Source organism: Conger conger, chromosome 2 (genome assembly GCF_963514075.1).
Source record: "Conger conger chromosome 2, fConCon1.1, whole genome shotgun sequence".
Classification (NCBI taxonomy): domain Eukaryota; kingdom Metazoa; phylum Chordata; class Actinopteri; order Anguilliformes; family Congridae; genus Conger; species Conger conger.
In genome coordinates this window covers 41,178,513-41,195,423 of record NC_083761.1, presented here as the reverse complement: position 1 = coordinate 41,195,423, position 16,911 = coordinate 41,178,513, and the positions used below count along the sequence as shown (strand labels likewise).

Genomic DNA, 16,911 nt, shown 5'->3' with positions numbered 1-16,911 from the left:
CCATAGTTACCTGCTCTCTCTTTGGTTTGATCTCTTTGGCAACGTCGCAGTAGCCCATCACCGCCTCCACAAACTTCAGCATCCCGGCCCCCGCCCTGCTGATGGCCTGCATCTCCTCCAGGGTGGTGTTCAGGCTCTTCAGGAAACCTGGGGGGTGGGGGGGTAGGGCTACCGTTACAGTCACATACCAGTGAAGGGTTCCTCTCGGACAGTCTGCTCCCAAAATAGTTACCCTCACACCCCAACAAAGGGTTCCTCTACAGCAGCCATACTGAATTCTGGCACTCAAATCCATACCCTGGTTTTGTTTTCTCCCCAGTAACTGAACAATTAGTGCTGCTGACTGGCCAGACTGTCTTCACACCTGACTCCCAGGTAAAGGGAGGGTGAACACACCTGAGTCCCAGGTAAAGGGAGGGTGAACACACCTGAGTCCCAGGTAAAGGGAGGGTGAACACACCTGACTCCCAGGTAAAGGGAGGGCGGAAAACCAGCTATAGATAGAACAACCGTATGTTGTGCATATAGGAAGGCACAAGAAATAAAAAAAACAATGATGCTTATCAACAGAAGGCACCAGTATACTTCTGGTTCAGTATAGGGGACCAAAAGTCTATCCATTTTCAGAAGAGGTTTGCAGACGTATATTCAGAGAAATATTCAGGCACATGACAGATATGGCTATGAGTTCCAGAGGGGGCTGTGGCCGTGTGATGGACAGCCGCGCGTTCCTCACCGCGGACGGTCTTGACCTGGGAGGTGTGGATGGAGTCGCAGTCCATCTCCATGAGCGAGCGCAGGAAGTTGGCCTCGGACATCATGCCCTTGGCGGACTTCCAGCTGATCTCCTTGTAGCCGCGCATTACCAGGATGCACTCGCACACGGCCTGCACCTGCTTGGGCGGCTTGGCGAAGGACCTGGGAGAGGGGCGGGGCCACACACACAGGGAGCGTTTCTCCACACGTTCTCCACAAGACTCAAAATTAGCAGTGCCCAATACGTTGACAGTGATTGGCCAGTCGATCGGAGAGGCCATGCTAGAAGATTGCGTGTTATTTTAAAAAATGCGTCAGTTAAAATTTCACTCCTTCTCCCCTGCAGCTTCTGCCCGACAGACAGAAATGTGATTTCATGACACTTGATTGACATGAAATATACCCAATCTACTGCTGTTGAGAACATCATTACATTAAACATGCCCATTCATGACATAACATTACGTTCATTCAACACAATGCCAGAGAAGTTAAGACAGGGGTGTCAGAATCCAGTCCTGGAAGGTCGTTGTGTGCGCTGGTTCTCAGTGTTTCAGCACTGATTGACTAAGATGTTGATTGGCTGAAGAGTCCACTCACCTTATTCGCAAAGTCGTGGCTGGATGCTGATTGAAAGGAAACCACAATTGCCTTTGGAACAGGCAGCGGGTACAGAGATGGTAGAAAGCATATTATTGGGGGTAGGGGGCATGTTTCTGAGGCCCCACCTGATCTCTGTGACGTCTGACTTTTCCAGGTCCTGCAGGGCGATGCGGGCGGCCTCCAGGGCAGGCAGCGCTTCCGCCAGCGAGCTCTCCGCGTCCGCCTTCTCCACGGCGATCACCTTGTTCTGCTCCTCGATCTCCTTCGCCTTGTCTTCCGCCATCGTTTTCTTTTCCTCCGCTGAGCAGATGGGGTGGGCATGAGTATTCGCCATTTGAACACACACTTGGGCTGTCTACTTGTGAGGGCCATAACACACACACACACACACACACACACACGTTTTGCCTATTTGTGAGGGCCGCGGTTAGAGGGCTGTCTACTTGTGAGGTCCATGACACAAACACACATATATGTCTACTTGTGAGGGCCGCCCACTTGTGAGGACAATGACACACACATACACACACACACACACACACATACTCACCCACGGCGGTGTTGGTGCAGATCTCCTGCAGCAGGATCTCACAGGCGGAGGACTTCTCGGCCAGCACCACCTTCTGGTGGGCCAGCTTGACGTTGAGCTCCTTCAGCTGCACACTGGCCTCCTTCAGCTTGTCTAGCCCTCCCTCCAGGCGCTTACACTGAGCTGAGAGGGTCGCAGAGGCAAGCGGACCATGTTTCCTTTAGCTGGGCATTACACACCTTATCCAACTTTGTATGAGCAACAGTGGCAACGACTTAGCTAACACAGGACCACAGACCGTATAAACATGCAAACAATGCTAAAGCACTGATGTAGACAACCATGCAAACCTAGAGCCATGACAATATCACACATCGCTGCAGTAATAAAAGACACTACCCCACACCATAACACTCACTGAATTAACCCTCTGATACATTTTTTAAATGTTTTTTTTTTTCTTCAAACTTCTCAGTCAGTGTTTCAGTAACCAGTAGTGATTGTGACATCAGCATTAGAATGTTTAGTTGAAGAAACGTATTAGGGGGTCAGGATGAATGGGTACATCTCCAGCACAGGATAACATTGGATTTTTAGTAGCATGAGGCTACTAAGACAAAGAGCCAAACAGGCCGCACCCTCAGCCCGGTTCCCTGGCCCTCCCCCCCAGAGAGAGCGAGCGAGCTCACGCACATAGGATGTAGGCGTCCTTGTCCTCCAGCAGGGAGGCGTAGGTGCTGATGAAGTCCAGGTAGTTCTTGGGCGTGACGTAGTTGCTACGCCGTAGCTTCTGCAGGAAGAGCTTGCTGTACTCGCCCACGGAGCTATGCACCATGCACACGTGGTTTATCACCTGCGTCAGGTGCTCCTCCGGGATCATCGAGCTCTCGCCTGGGGCCACACATTACATGGTAAATGGCTGGCATTTATACAGCACCTTTATCCAAAGTGCTGTACAATTGACGCTTCTCATTCACCCATTCATACACCAACAGCGATTGACTGCCATGCAAGGCACCAACCAGGAGCAATTGGAGGTTAGGTGTCTTGCTCAGGGACACTTTGACACACCCAGACGACTGTTAGACGACTGCTCTTACCTCCTGAGCCAATGTCATCCTTACATTAACCGCACTCTTCATCTACAGTCAACTGCATGCTTCTTTGTACCTTAATCTAGGACTTTCATTTGTATTTGTCTCTCGGTACTGTAGTTCCTGAAGTTGTAGATGTCTCGGTATAGTAGTTGCAGACCTTGAGTGCTAGACTTATGTTCGTGGCTTTACAACCGATCATATGTGAATTGCACCTGTATGTCCTGCTATGTGTTTCTTCCACCCACTGAGCCAGCTGATTTAACCAATTAGTTCTACTTCCTGCCCATGGAATTGAGCTAATTATCAAATCAAGGTGACTGGAACACTGCGGAGGACACACGTTCTGAACCTGGATGTTCCACGATTGGTTTTCACTCCAACTCTAACAAAGCACACCTGATTCAACAGCCAGAGATTTCATTGAGCTGTTAAATTAGTAGAATCAATCAGGGGTGCCAAATTAGGATTGAAATGAAAAACTTCAGGATGATAGATGACATGGTGGGCCACCATGATATATGTTTTTCGGGGGAAAAATAATTTTAAGGAGGTCTGAGGGCAGTACATATTGGTCAATTAAATATTGGTCAAGCAATGAGCCAGAGTGACCCAGCACAAGCAGCCTTACCCAGGAAGGACTGGGCCACAGCCAGCAAAGCCTGAGGAGGCCAGGGCAGGAACCAGTCTATCCCAGTGTTATTCACCAGCCCTGAAACACACACAGGCTTACATTACACACATGCACAGGAACATACACACACACACACACACACACACACACACACACACAGAAACATACACTCAGGTACACACACAGGAACATACACACACACAAACAGGAACATACACACACAAGAACCAGTCTATCCCAGTGTTATTCACCAGCCCTGAAACACACACAGGCATACATTACAGACATGTACGCGCACACACAGAAACACACATGCACATGAACATACACACACACACACAGAAACATACACTCCGGTACACAGGAACATACACACACACAAACAGGAATACACACACGTAGACATGCACGCACACATACACACACATACATAGGTATATACGTATTGCACACACTCAACTTTTAGCAACAGCAAATAAGGGGGGAGTGTGGAGCAGACACACATGCAAAAAACATGCAAGTCAATACAGGATTCCTCTGAAAATGGGTCTTCCTCATTAATTCAGATGCATATTAGGGGTCATAACAGCTAATACCCCAGGAATTAATGTACAGTACAGATGACAGTACAGGCAGACAGGCCCAAAAACACACACAAGCCCTACCTGGGAAGTTCCTGCAGCGGGTCCTCAGAGTGTCCCCCACGGGGGACATGCCCAGGACGATGTGCAGGTTGTTGGCGCTCTTGTTGACAAAGAACTGCCAGATGCTCTCCTTGGAGGGCCCAGAACCCATCTTCAGAGCCTCCTCACGCAGCTGGTTCAGCACTGACTCCTTCTCATCATCAGCGAAGAGCGCCGGCACCATGCCTGTAGCATTACATCACATTACATTACATTAAATTACATTACATCAAATTACATTACATTATGTTACATTACATTAAACCACATCACATTAGATTAGATTAGATTAGATTACATTACATTCACTCATGCATCTTATCCAGAGTCAATTACAGTGCATGAGCTATTACACATGGTTACAGCTGAGGGGCAATCCAGGCATTTGTCACTGCAAAAAGATCTGTCTTATCAAGTGTTGTAGTCTGGTAACGAGACTTAAAATCTTTTTTTTACTCTACCTTACTGAAAATATTAGCTTCTTTATTTGCTTGACAACTGGAATTTTCTCACCCCATTGCCAAGTTTTGAAATGAGCAAAACTGACTCACCTCATTGGCTGCCTGAAGTCTAAATATCAGACTAAAATATTTGTTATGATTCACTTCTTTTTTTTTGGTATTTGCAGTGCTGTAAGAACAAGTTCCCTTAATGGCCTGGTGATTGAATGTGTGCACTGGGTTTTATAGGATGAGGAAATAAGAATTAGCATAGTTAGCATTAGCGTAGTTCAGTAGCAGTGACCTGAGGTCAGCATGTTGTTGATGAGCTCCAGGAAGCCTTCCTCAGCCACGTGCGCGTCAGTGAAGAGGAAGACCGTCTTCTTGTTCTCGATGGCCAGCTTGTGGTACAGCACCTTCAGGTCTTCGCGGAAGGCGGTCTCGTTGTAGCCTCGGCTGAGCGTGATCTCGAACACCTGCCAGAACAGTGCAGCAACTTAGCGGCAATGTCATCCACCTCAGTACGACAATCAAAGAGAGAGTCTCAATGAAAAACGAAAGCGGGGACTTGTTAATGCTTCTCATTGTGTACTACTAGGTACTATATCTTGTTGTGTTGTCCTAGGTACTGTATCTGATCCAGTTGTACAAGGTATTGTATCTCGTTGTAATAGGTACTGTAATTGGTTGTAGTAGTAACAATAATACGTTGTAATAGGCACTGTAATAAATTGTACATGATACTGTGAATAGTGTCGCTTGACTGAAATTGCAGACTGTTCAGGACCGCGTTATTGTCGCCCAACGTAGACTGTGATATCTTTGGCAAAAGTATAAACACCCTCCAATCGTCCAGAGGATAAAACAAATGTTGCTGAGACCAATAGTGATTGCAATAGGCACTGTAATAGGTTGTAATAGGTACTGTATTAAATTGTAATAGGTACTGTATTAAGTTGTAATCGGCACTGTAATAAGGTGTAATAGGTCCTGTGTAGTACGATCCTGCCCACCTCACAGCCGGCGGTGTAGGCCGCCAGTTTGGTGAGCGACTGCTTGCCGGACCCGCCCACCCCCACCAGCAGGGCGTGGCCGCGGTTCATGCGGATGGTGCGGTGAACGCGGGTCAGGTGCTCCAGCGCGTCGTCGAACAGAACCAGCTTCATCTGCGTCTTCACCTCATTGTACTCCTCCAGGATCTCCTGCGGGTCAGTGTGTGTGTGTGTGTGTGTGGGATGGGGGGGTCAACAAATTAAAAACTGGTTTCTTTTCATTCAATTTACTTTTTTCTAACGGTACTAACATACAGATGGGTGACAAATTAAAGGAAGAACCAACATAAAGCATCTCAGTAAGGTGTCGGGCCACCACAAACCACCAGAACAGTTTCACTGCACCTTAGCATAGATTCTACAAGATTCCACTGGAGGGTTGGACTGTATGTCTGACATGTTTGTATTATTATTCCCAGTGTCAAAATACCCAGTTTTGCTCTTCTAACCTGGCCACACTCATCATTCCCAGGCATAGCTGGTTCAATGTTCCCCTCCCTCTCCACCTCTGCTGATGTATGGCCACTGTACCAGCCACAAAATGGCCACCATAAATCACATACAGGTGGGTGCTACACACTGGTAATGGCAGCTGACGTGACACCGTTCAAGGTGAAACACTTCGAAATCATCAAAACCTCTGTATAGAAACATTAGACGCTATTATTGCTATTAGCATTGCCAATGTGTGGTTTCACACATCAGAGTTTTTAGAACGTGGACACACGTACCCGGAACAAAGCGTGAGAGGCCTCGTAGTCCTGGATGTCCTCGTAGACGCGCGGCTCGGATTCCACCAGGGTGTTCCTGTAGTCTCCGAACAGAATGGGGTCTCTCATTATATACTCCAGGTCCTCTGAGAAGTGCTCCTGGATCAGGTTCTTAATGTGACCCTGGACCTTTAGGGAGATCACAACAGACAGATACACAGGGTGGGGTCCAATTACATAGGCCTCAATCTGGTTTACCAGCTGACAAGCTCATACCCAGCTAGACAAGCTTCATGACCAGCTTGGCCATGCTGGTTGACCAGCTCATACCCAGCTTGACCAGCTCAATTTTAATTTGCTGGATTTCACAGCAGGGGAGTACTGCCTCAATTAATCAATGAGTAAATAAAAAGCAAATGATGAGACAAAAGAACACATCTACCCAAATCATGAAGCAAAATATATAAAACAGCCCCTGCATACACACAGAAATACACACAGTTATTACACACAGGGCGTCTTTCAGGTAAAAAAACGTACGAGCGTTTTGTCGGTTTCGTTAATGAGCCTGTCATGGAACACCCGCAGGCACTCGTTCCTCCAGACCCTCACAAACAGTTTGATTTCCGTGTACCTGCAGGCAGAGAAGCCCCACATGAAGAAACAAAATGGCTGCCAGCGTGTCATTACTACAGTTAGCCAGGCTAGCGGAATGGCGGAGGCCTCACTGTTCCGTGTTGGTCATGACCATGCCGTTGTAGACCCTGGAGAGGTCCCGCAGGTTGAAGATGTAGTGGAACTTGGAGGGGGTTGGGGGTAATTCCCTAATTATGTTCTTGTACAGCTCCAGAGTGCAGTAAGTCAGCTTGTCGCAGATGTTTTGAATGCATTCATCAAAGGCCTGTAGAGGCAAAAGAGAAACCTTGTTACCTTTGTGATACATTTTGGTTCATTTTTGTCATGTAGCAGACTTCTGGTTTGGTGCCATAAGTGTATTTTAACTGGTCACGAGCACAGCACATTTGGAAGACCTATATTCACAGACCATCATTTTGCACTTCATGTTGTCTTTCCCAGTCTGTGTAATTTATTTATGTCATGCTTGTCCAGCACATTTTGATAGGCTTTACAGTCTGAAGGATACCGACAATGTTGGCCTACCTGTCACAAGAGGGATCGCAAAATATAAATAATTGTTATGACTTCTTTAAAGTGTGAAATCACTGTAACATGGTCTTCAGGGATGTACGTATACAACTGCGTTCTATTTTAACACTTCAAAGTGCATGTCTTTTAGAATGTGTTTCAAAATTCCAAGTCAGTGTTCTACTGGTTGCTTTCAGTTACCAGTAGTAATTGTGACATCAGCATTGGAATGTTCCGTTGAGAACATTGTAATCACCCATTTGTGATCTTACACCTTTAAAAAAAAAAAAAAGGGTTAATGATCTTAGCCAGTCAGCAAATCAACCGGTTAACCAATCGGCCAATCACCATGCAGTGTCCGTTGAGGATGGAGGCGTAGATGTGGTGCAGGGCCTGCTCCTCGGGGAAGGGGATGTAGAAGACGCTGAAGAGGGAGATGAAGCGGGGGTCCACCTCATTGCGCCCCCCCCCGGCCTTGCCCATGGCGGCGATGAAGCCCAGGTCCTTCAGGATCTTGCAGTTGAGCTCCTTGCCCCGATCATACATGCCCCCCCGATCCAGCAGCAGCTTTAGCAGGGCGATGGGCTGCTGGGTGCCGTACTCATCCACCTGCACACACACACACACACACACACACACACACACACACACACACACACTGCTGAGTGCCATATTCATCCACCTGCACACACACACACACACACACACAGCTGAGTGCCATATTCATCCACCTGCACACACACACACACACACACACACACACACACACACTGCTGAGTGCCGTACTCATCCACCTGCACACACACACACACACACACACAGCTGAGTGCCATATTCATCCACCTGCACACACACACACACACACACACACACACACACACACACACACTGCTGAGTGCCATAATCATCCACCTGCACACACACACATACACACTGCTGAGTGCCATATTCATCCACCTGCACACACACACACACACACACACACTGCTGAGTGCCATATTCATTATTCATCCACCTGCACACACACACACACACACACACACTGCTGAGTGTCATATTCATCCACCTGCACACACACACATGCACACTGCTGAGTGTCATATTCATCCACCTGCACACACACACATACACACTGCTGAGTGCCATATTCATTATTCATCCACCTGCACACACACACACACACACACACACACTGCTGAGTGCCATATTCATCCACCTGCACACACACACACACACTGCTGAGTGCCATAATCATCCACCTGCACACACACACACACACACTGCTGAGTGCCATATTCATCCACCTGCACACACACACACACACACACACACTGCTGAGTGCCATATTCATTATTCATCCACCTGCACACACACACACACACACACACTGCTGAGTGCCATATTCATCCACCTGCACACACACACACACACACACACACTGCTGAGTGTCATATTCATTCACCTGCACACACACACACACACACACTGCTGGGTGCCGTACTCATCCACCTGCACACACACACACACACACACACTGCTGAGTGCCATATTCATCCACCTGCACACACACACACACACACACATACACACACACACACATACACACACACACTGCTGAGTGCCATATTCATCCACCTGCACACACACACACACACACACACACTGCTGAGTGCCATAATCATCCACCTGCACACACACACATACACACACACACTGCTGAGTGCCATATTCATCCACCTGCACACACACACACACACACACACACTGCTGAGTGCCATATTCATTATTCATCCACCTGCACACACACACACACACACACACACACACACTGCTGAGTGTCATATTCATTCACCTGCACACACACACACACTGCTGGGTGCCGTACTCATCCACCTGCACACACACACACACACACACTGCTGAGTGCCATATTCATCTACCTGCACACACACACACACACACACACACAAACACACACACTGCTGGGTGCCGTACTCATCCACCTGCACACACACACACACCCAGCCTTAGATCAGCACTCCTACTCTGAGAAAATTTTGTTGACCGCTTTTGGTCCCCTGGCCTCACCCGAGGCATGTTGAGGTCGTCCATGAAGACCAGCAGCCTCTTGCCCATAGGCGGGCCGTAAGTCTCCTTGGTCCTCTTCTCCACATTGGCCTCCAGGTTCCGCTGCAGGTCCATGGACGTGGTGCGCGACGAGAAGTTGATGGTCAGCATCATCTGAAAGTCACCGTTGAGCCTGATCACGTACAAATGATGACTCACAGATGATTCACAATACTCACAAGGGCAGATGCAAGATTTGGTTTTCCTTGTGGAGGTGGTGCAAAAATCTCAAGTCAAATTTGTGAGATGAATATTACTCACACATCCCACAACTGACATTTTGAAAGAAGCTTGGAGCTACGGTATATAATGTCTGTGTCCATTAAGTGGCCCACAACTGCCTCAAATCTCGCTGAAAATTAATTAGGTAAATATACTCAAGTAAATTTCAATAAGTGAAGCCCCATGTTTACAATGTTTTGAAATTAGGTTAACTGTGTGATCTTGTGATTGAAGGTAATTAAAGGAAATATCAGTTTCAGTTTAAAAGCAAGTCTGTGAGTAACTTGTTATTTTCACATGCAAAGCAACAACGAGAGCTGCCTTGCTAGTTCTGTCCCCGACTGCAGGACTCACAGTGGTGTCTGTGTTGAGGTTCTTCAGGAAGTTCTGGGTGGTGGCGGTTTTGGAGGTACCCGACTCCCCCACCAGCACGACGGGCCGCTTGATCTTCACCATCTGCATCAGCAGCCAGCTGGCACGTGTGGTGTCCACGGTGGGCACTGAGGCAGGAAGAGTTAGCACGTTAGCTTGACAGCATGTTAGCTTCACACAGGTTAGCATATTAGCTTGACAGGTTAGTATGTAAGCATGACAGGCTAGCACATTAGCTTGACAGGTTAGCACGTTAGCATGAGAGGTTAGCACGTTAGTACGACGGGTAATAATCCAGAGCTCAGTGAACTGTACACGGATCTTCTTACCAAGGACATCAATGAACTGGACATCGTTGTTGTGGATGTAGGTCGGCACCAGCGAACTCCAGGGCACCCACTTTCTCTGCTCGCCGTCAAAATGAAAATCGTACAGAGTGGGCAAAGTACCTGCACAGGTGCAGAGAATACATTTAATAATGTACTCAAGAACCACCACAAGAACATTTTATAAAAGTGGTAAGCTTTGCTATTGATAAGGAGTAAAGTCCGACTTCTGCTTTCATATCCTTTCGATTGCCTGGTCACTCCTTACCACCAAGGATTCACCATATTATTGATGTAGCATGGTCTTATGAGAAAGGCGATTCATTCAGAACCAAACACAGACAAGCAAATATCAAGCATAAACACAAATGTGCCGGCCTGTTGGTTAGCAGGGCGAAGCTCACCCGGAAACTCCCCAGGGTTGGCGAGGGAGTTCTCGTTGTTCGATGTGGTCATGCAGGAAATCTTCTTGACAAACCCGTCGAATTTGACCTTCCCGGCGTCAACCAGGGTGCCCCCTAGAGAGCAGCAGAGGGCCTCCAGGAAGAAGCACTCCAGCACCGCCGCGTCCAGCCCGTCCTCAACCAGCAGGCCGTCCAGCATCATGGACAGCTGCACCACCTGCACACACCCGCACGCAAACGAAAACACCCTGACAGACCGCACACACGAACAACAACACCCTGACAGACCGCACACACATACAACGCCCTGACAGACCGCATACACGTACAACAACGCCCTGACAGACCGCACGCACAAACAACAATGCCCTGACAGACTGCATACAATCGCACACACAAACAACAACACCCTGACAGACCGCACACACGTACAACAACGCCCTGACAGACAGCACACAATCGCACACACAAACAACAACGCCCTGACAGACCGCACACACAAACAACACCACCCTGACAGACCGCACACACAGACTGCACACAACCACTGATGCTGTGACCGTCTACACACGCAACCAGCGACCTTGTGCACTTGTGTGTTTGTAGCACGCCTCCCTGTGGTTTCCTGCTCACCATGTTTAAGTCAGTCTGGGGAACGATGGTCTTGAGCTTCTCCTCCTGCTTGCCATCCACAACTCCGTCCACGATCATGTCGATGCACTTGGGGACATACTTCTCAAACAACCTGTCCAGCTCCGGCTGCTCCTGCCATGGAAACATAACAGAACATCCATTCACACATAGCCTAACGTTTACGTGTGTTACATGTGTTACAGCTAATGACAGAAAAATTACCTCAAACAAGCCGCTTTTTTATTAAATTCACTGTTCAGGGATAGGCTAGCTTACCTTTGAGCCCCTTGTTTTGACCCACTTCTGCCAGTAGGGGGCGTACCGCAGGTTCTTGGGGTCCACGAAGACCATCCCACAGCGGGACACAGTGGCAGGGGAGGCGTACTGCAGATCTCCCACCTGAAGCAGAGACTTTATCAGTGAAATCTACAATACTCACAGTCTTTCTAGAATTACTGCACCTGTTCCTCCCTATTCACTGGGAATGGAAGCCAGGGCAATAGCAAATCAGCTTGAAACTGGAAGTTATTATTTTTACATTTTATGCATGACCACATGCAAATAAAGAATGTCTCAACAAGTTTTTTTGTCTTGTAATGAGACATTACAAAACGTTTTTTTTTCTCTCAGGTAGAAAATATTAGCTTGCTTTTAGTTACTTTTACATGCTTTGCCCCACTGGCAATCCTTGAAATTGTCTTAAATCTCTCTCCTCATTGGCAATCTGTCTTTTTTAGCAAACAATAATAGAAATTTGAATTTAAGTCTAAATATAAGGCTAAAATATTTGTTAAGATTGACTTATTGTTTGGTTTCTGCAGTGCATACATTTATTTTGCTTGTCTCTAGGTCCAGGGCCCTGAGCGTGTACAGGTGTGTCTGTATCAGGTGTACTGTGTGTGTGTGTGTGTACAGGTGTCCTCACCTCAAACAGCAGGGCACAGTGTCCCTGAAGGCGGATTCTCTCCCCGTTGGCGAGGGTCAACAGCTTGTTGTCGTCCATCACAGAGTTCATGTTCTCCACCCACAGGGCGTCGACGTCCCCATCGAACAGGATGTACCTGTGGGACAGCGGGCCACGCTCTCAGAAAACAGCTCTAGATGACAACACTGCTCAGTGAATGAGGATCCATAATGTTCTGACAGTGATTGCTGAATTTGAAACAACTCAAAATAACAAGGCACAATGAAGAACGTCTTGGAAAATGAAAAACTCCATGTTGATGGAAATTACAATGTCATTATTTTACTATTTAAAATTCCATGTCAAGGAAACAAAGTTGGATCTAACTGACATGATCACTGAACTAATTACTACTTAGGATTTCTCCATTGCAAGCTGTTTAAATGTTGGCAGTTAAAATGGCCGCTGCTCAGAGGCCCGTCAGTTCCTCCTACCTCCGTTCCTTTTTGTCCGTGGGCTTGTTGATGTCCCGGAAGATGTTGGACAGGATCCCATCAGTCCAGTCCCGGGTGACCGGGTCCAGAATACCATAGAGCTCAATCACACTCATGGCTTTGGGGTTCAGACAGTACAGTTTTGTCACCAGCCCCAACCTGTGGAATTTTGTGGAAAACCCACAATTAACAGGTTATGCGATCATATGATCATATGATACGATCAAACAGTAATGATAGTAATCCTAATATGAGCAGCGAACAATACTGATGATAATTCCAATGTGAACAGCTACTAGAAATTAATTAAGGCTAATTTCAACAGCTAAAAGTAAGGATGGTAATACAACTAACAGCTAATACTAATGATGATAATGATAATTTTAACAGCTTAGAGTAATGTTGGCAATGCTAATATGAACAGGTAACAGCAATGACGATAATGCTAATTTGAACACTAATGGCGATGACGATAATGCTACATTGAAAAGCTAACACTAATGATGATAAAGCTAGCATGCACAGGTAGCGTTAATGACGATAATGCTAATTAAGTGGCTAACTGCTCTGACCTGGTCTGGGACTGACACAGGGTGTTGATGACCACGGATTTCCCCCCTCCGGTGGGGCCCACCACCATGGTAGTGTGCCTGGTCATCATCGTCTCATACATCTGCACCACTTTGTCCACCTGAGAGTACACAACACGGAGTTTACACAGACCGAAGAATTACTGGATCAATATTCTATAGATCCCCAATATCTGAAGCGTCTTCTAAAATCTCTAAAACATTATGCAGCCAAAAGTAAATGAAAATATTACTATGTCTGGAGGTAACCAAGGAAAGGTTTGGGAACCACTGCCTCAAACAAATTGAAGGGTATCTTTTCTACATCATTTAGAGCAGGGGTGCCCACACTTTTTCGGCTTGTGAGCTACTTTTAAAATGATCAAGTCAAAATGATCTACATTACATTACATTACATTACGTGGTATTTAGCAGACGCTCTTATCCAGAGCGACGTACAACAAAGTGCAAATCAATCACAAGAACAAGTGCAAAAGTAGACCTGAGAGGACAGTACAGTTCCGAGTCCTAGTGTAAACATACAGAAATTCAGAACCCTTGAGGGGTACAATCAACATTCAAACTAGCATACCACTGTTGGCAGCTAGAATACAACAAAACCTATACAAGTAACAATATCTATACATAAGTGCCATTACGGTCTAAGGCTAATCACAGTGATTGTGAGTTGGGGAGGGAAAGGTGTAGCCTGAAGAGATGGGTCTTCAGTCTGCGTTTGAAGGAGGTCAGAGACTCTGCCGTTCTGACATTCACCGGGAGGTCATTCCACCACCGTGGGACCAGGACAGACAGCAGTCGTGAGCGTGAAGTGCAGGTGTGGCGAGGGGGAGGCGCCAGACGGCACGAAGTGGCAGAACGGAGGGGTCTTGTTGGTATAGGTCTTGATAAGGGATTGAATATACACAGGGGCTGATCCTTTAACTGCCTGGTATGCAAGCACCAAAGTTTTAAATTTGATGCGAGCCATAACAGGCAGCCAGTGGAGGTTGCTGAGCAGGGGGGTGACATGTGAATGTCTGGAGAAGGATAGCCTGTTGTCCATCACCACTCCAAGGTTTCTTGCACTAGGGGATGAGGTCACTGTGGTATCCCCTAGTGAGATGGAGAAATCAGAGAAGGGAGAGGTTAAAGCAGGGATGAAGATCACCTCCGTCTTATCTGGGTTGAGCTTTAGATGGTGGTTGCCCATCCAGCTCTGGATGTCTCTCAGGCAGGCGGAGATACGGGTAGAGACCTGTGTGTCTGATGGGGGGAAGGAGAGAAAGAGTTGGGTGTCATCTGCATAACAATGATATGAGATGCCATGAGCAGAGATAACGGGGCCAAGGGATCTCGTGTAGATGGAGAAGAGGAGGGGTCCGAGGACTGAGCCCTGGGGGACTCCTGTAACAAGGGGGCGAGGGGTTGACACTCCTCCAGCCCAGGACACCTGGGAGGACCGGCCAGAGAGATAAGATTGGATCCACTCTAAGGCTGTGCCACAGATCCCTGTAGATGCCAGGGAGGCTAAGAGGATGGAGTGGTTGACCGTGTCGAACGCCGCAGAGAGGTCAAGAAGAATCAGGACAGAGGAGAGAGGTTGCTCGTGCAGCCTGAAGGGACTCATTGACAGAGAGGAGTGCAGTCTCAGTCCGTCTGAAGCCGGACTGGTGGGGGTCCAGCAGGTTATTCTGAGAGAGGAAGGAAGAGAGTTGGTTGGAGGCGGCTCGTTCAATGGATTTGGATAGAAAAGGAAGGAGAGATACCGGAAGGTAGTTTTGAATGTAGGAGGGGTCAAGAGTGGGTTTCTTTAGGAGCGGGGTGATGTAGGCCCTCTTGAATGATGAGGGAAAGCAGCCAGAGGACAGAGAGGAGTTAACAAGGGAGGTGACAAACGGGAGGATGTCAGGCGTGATTGCCTGAAAGAGGTTTGAGGGGATGGGGTCGAGGGCACCTACATTAAAAATGTTAAACATATATTTATTTATATATATACTGAGTACACTTCATATATACTATATATATATATATATATATATATATATATATATACACAGTCAGGTCCATAAATATTGGGACATCGACACAATTCCCATCTTTTTGGCTCTATACACCACCACAATGGACTTGAAATGAAACGAACAAGATGTGCTTTAACTGCAGACTTTCAGCTTTAATTTGAGGGTATTTATCAGGTGAACGGTGTAGGAATTACAACAGTTTGTATATGTGCCTCCCACTTTTTAAGGGACCAAAAGTAATGGGACAAGCTAACAATCATAAATCAAACTTTCACTTTTTAATACTTGGTTGCAAATCCTTTGCAGTCAATTACAGCCTGAAGTCTGGAATGCATAGACATCACCAGATGCTGGGTTTCATCCCTGGTGATGCTCTGGTGATGCTCTGTCAGGCCTCTACTGCAACTGTCTTCAGTTCCTGCTTGTTCTTGGGGCATTTTCCCTTCAGTTTTGTCTTCAGCAAGTGAAATGCATGTTCAATCGGATTCAGGTCAGGTGATTGACTTGGCCATTGCATCACATTCCACTTCTTTGCCTTAAAAAACTCTTTGGTTGCTTTCGCAGTATGCTTCGGGTCATTGTCCATCTGCACTGTGAAGCGCCATCCAATGAGTTCTGAAGCATTTGGCTGAATATGAACAGATAATATTGCCCGAAACACTTCAGAATTCATCCTGCTGCTTTTGTCAGCAGTCACATCATCAATAAATACAAGGGAACCAGTTCCATTTGCAGCCATACATGCCCACGCCATGACACTACCACCACTATGCTTCACTGATGAGGTGGTATGTTTTGGATCATGAGCAGTCCCTTTCCTTCTCCATACTCTTCTCTTCCCATCATTCTGGTACAAGTTGATCTTTGTCTCATCTGTCCATAGGATGTTGTTCCAGAACTGTAAAGGCTTTTTTAGATGTTGTTTGGCAAACTCTAATCTGGTCTTCCTGTTTTTGAGGCTCACCAATGGTTTACATCTTGTGGTGAACCCTCTGTATTCACTCTGGTGAAGTCTTCTTTTGATTGTTGACTTTAACACACATACACCTACCTACTGGAGAGTGTTCTTGATCTGGCCAACTGTTGTGAAGGGGTTTTTCTTCACCAAGGAAAGAATTCTTCTGTCATCCACCACAGTTGTTTTCCGTGGTCTTCCGGGTCTTTTAGTGTTGCTGAGCTCACCGGTGCGTTT

At 47.0% G+C, this 16,911-nt stretch overlaps 1 protein-coding gene across 1 annotated transcript in view; it reads right to left on the bottom strand.

Annotated features, from left to right (window-relative positions):
• The window catches only part of LOC133121221 (dynein axonemal heavy chain 10-like), a 73,304-nt gene that overhangs the window by 21,857 nt on the left and 34,536 nt on the right, over nucleotides 1-16,911 (bottom strand). Inside the window, 22 exon segments of the mRNA XM_061230421.1 lie at nucleotides 11-147; nucleotides 737-918; nucleotides 1,485-1,659; nucleotides 1,910-2,071; nucleotides 2,582-2,779; nucleotides 3,614-3,694; nucleotides 4,282-4,485; nucleotides 5,044-5,215; nucleotides 5,753-5,941; nucleotides 6,523-6,690; nucleotides 7,042-7,135; nucleotides 7,230-7,402; nucleotides 7,996-8,256; nucleotides 9,736-9,888; nucleotides 10,351-10,496; nucleotides 10,698-10,817; nucleotides 11,099-11,315; nucleotides 11,732-11,863; nucleotides 12,008-12,130; nucleotides 12,657-12,792; nucleotides 13,130-13,288; nucleotides 13,702-13,820. Coding sequence (XP_061086405.1) covers nucleotides 11-147; nucleotides 737-918; nucleotides 1,485-1,659; nucleotides 1,910-2,071; nucleotides 2,582-2,779; nucleotides 3,614-3,694; nucleotides 4,282-4,485; nucleotides 5,044-5,215; nucleotides 5,753-5,941; nucleotides 6,523-6,690; nucleotides 7,042-7,135; nucleotides 7,230-7,402; nucleotides 7,996-8,256; nucleotides 9,736-9,888; nucleotides 10,351-10,496; nucleotides 10,698-10,817; nucleotides 11,099-11,315; nucleotides 11,732-11,863; nucleotides 12,008-12,130; nucleotides 12,657-12,792; nucleotides 13,130-13,288; nucleotides 13,702-13,820 — 3,501 coding nt within the window.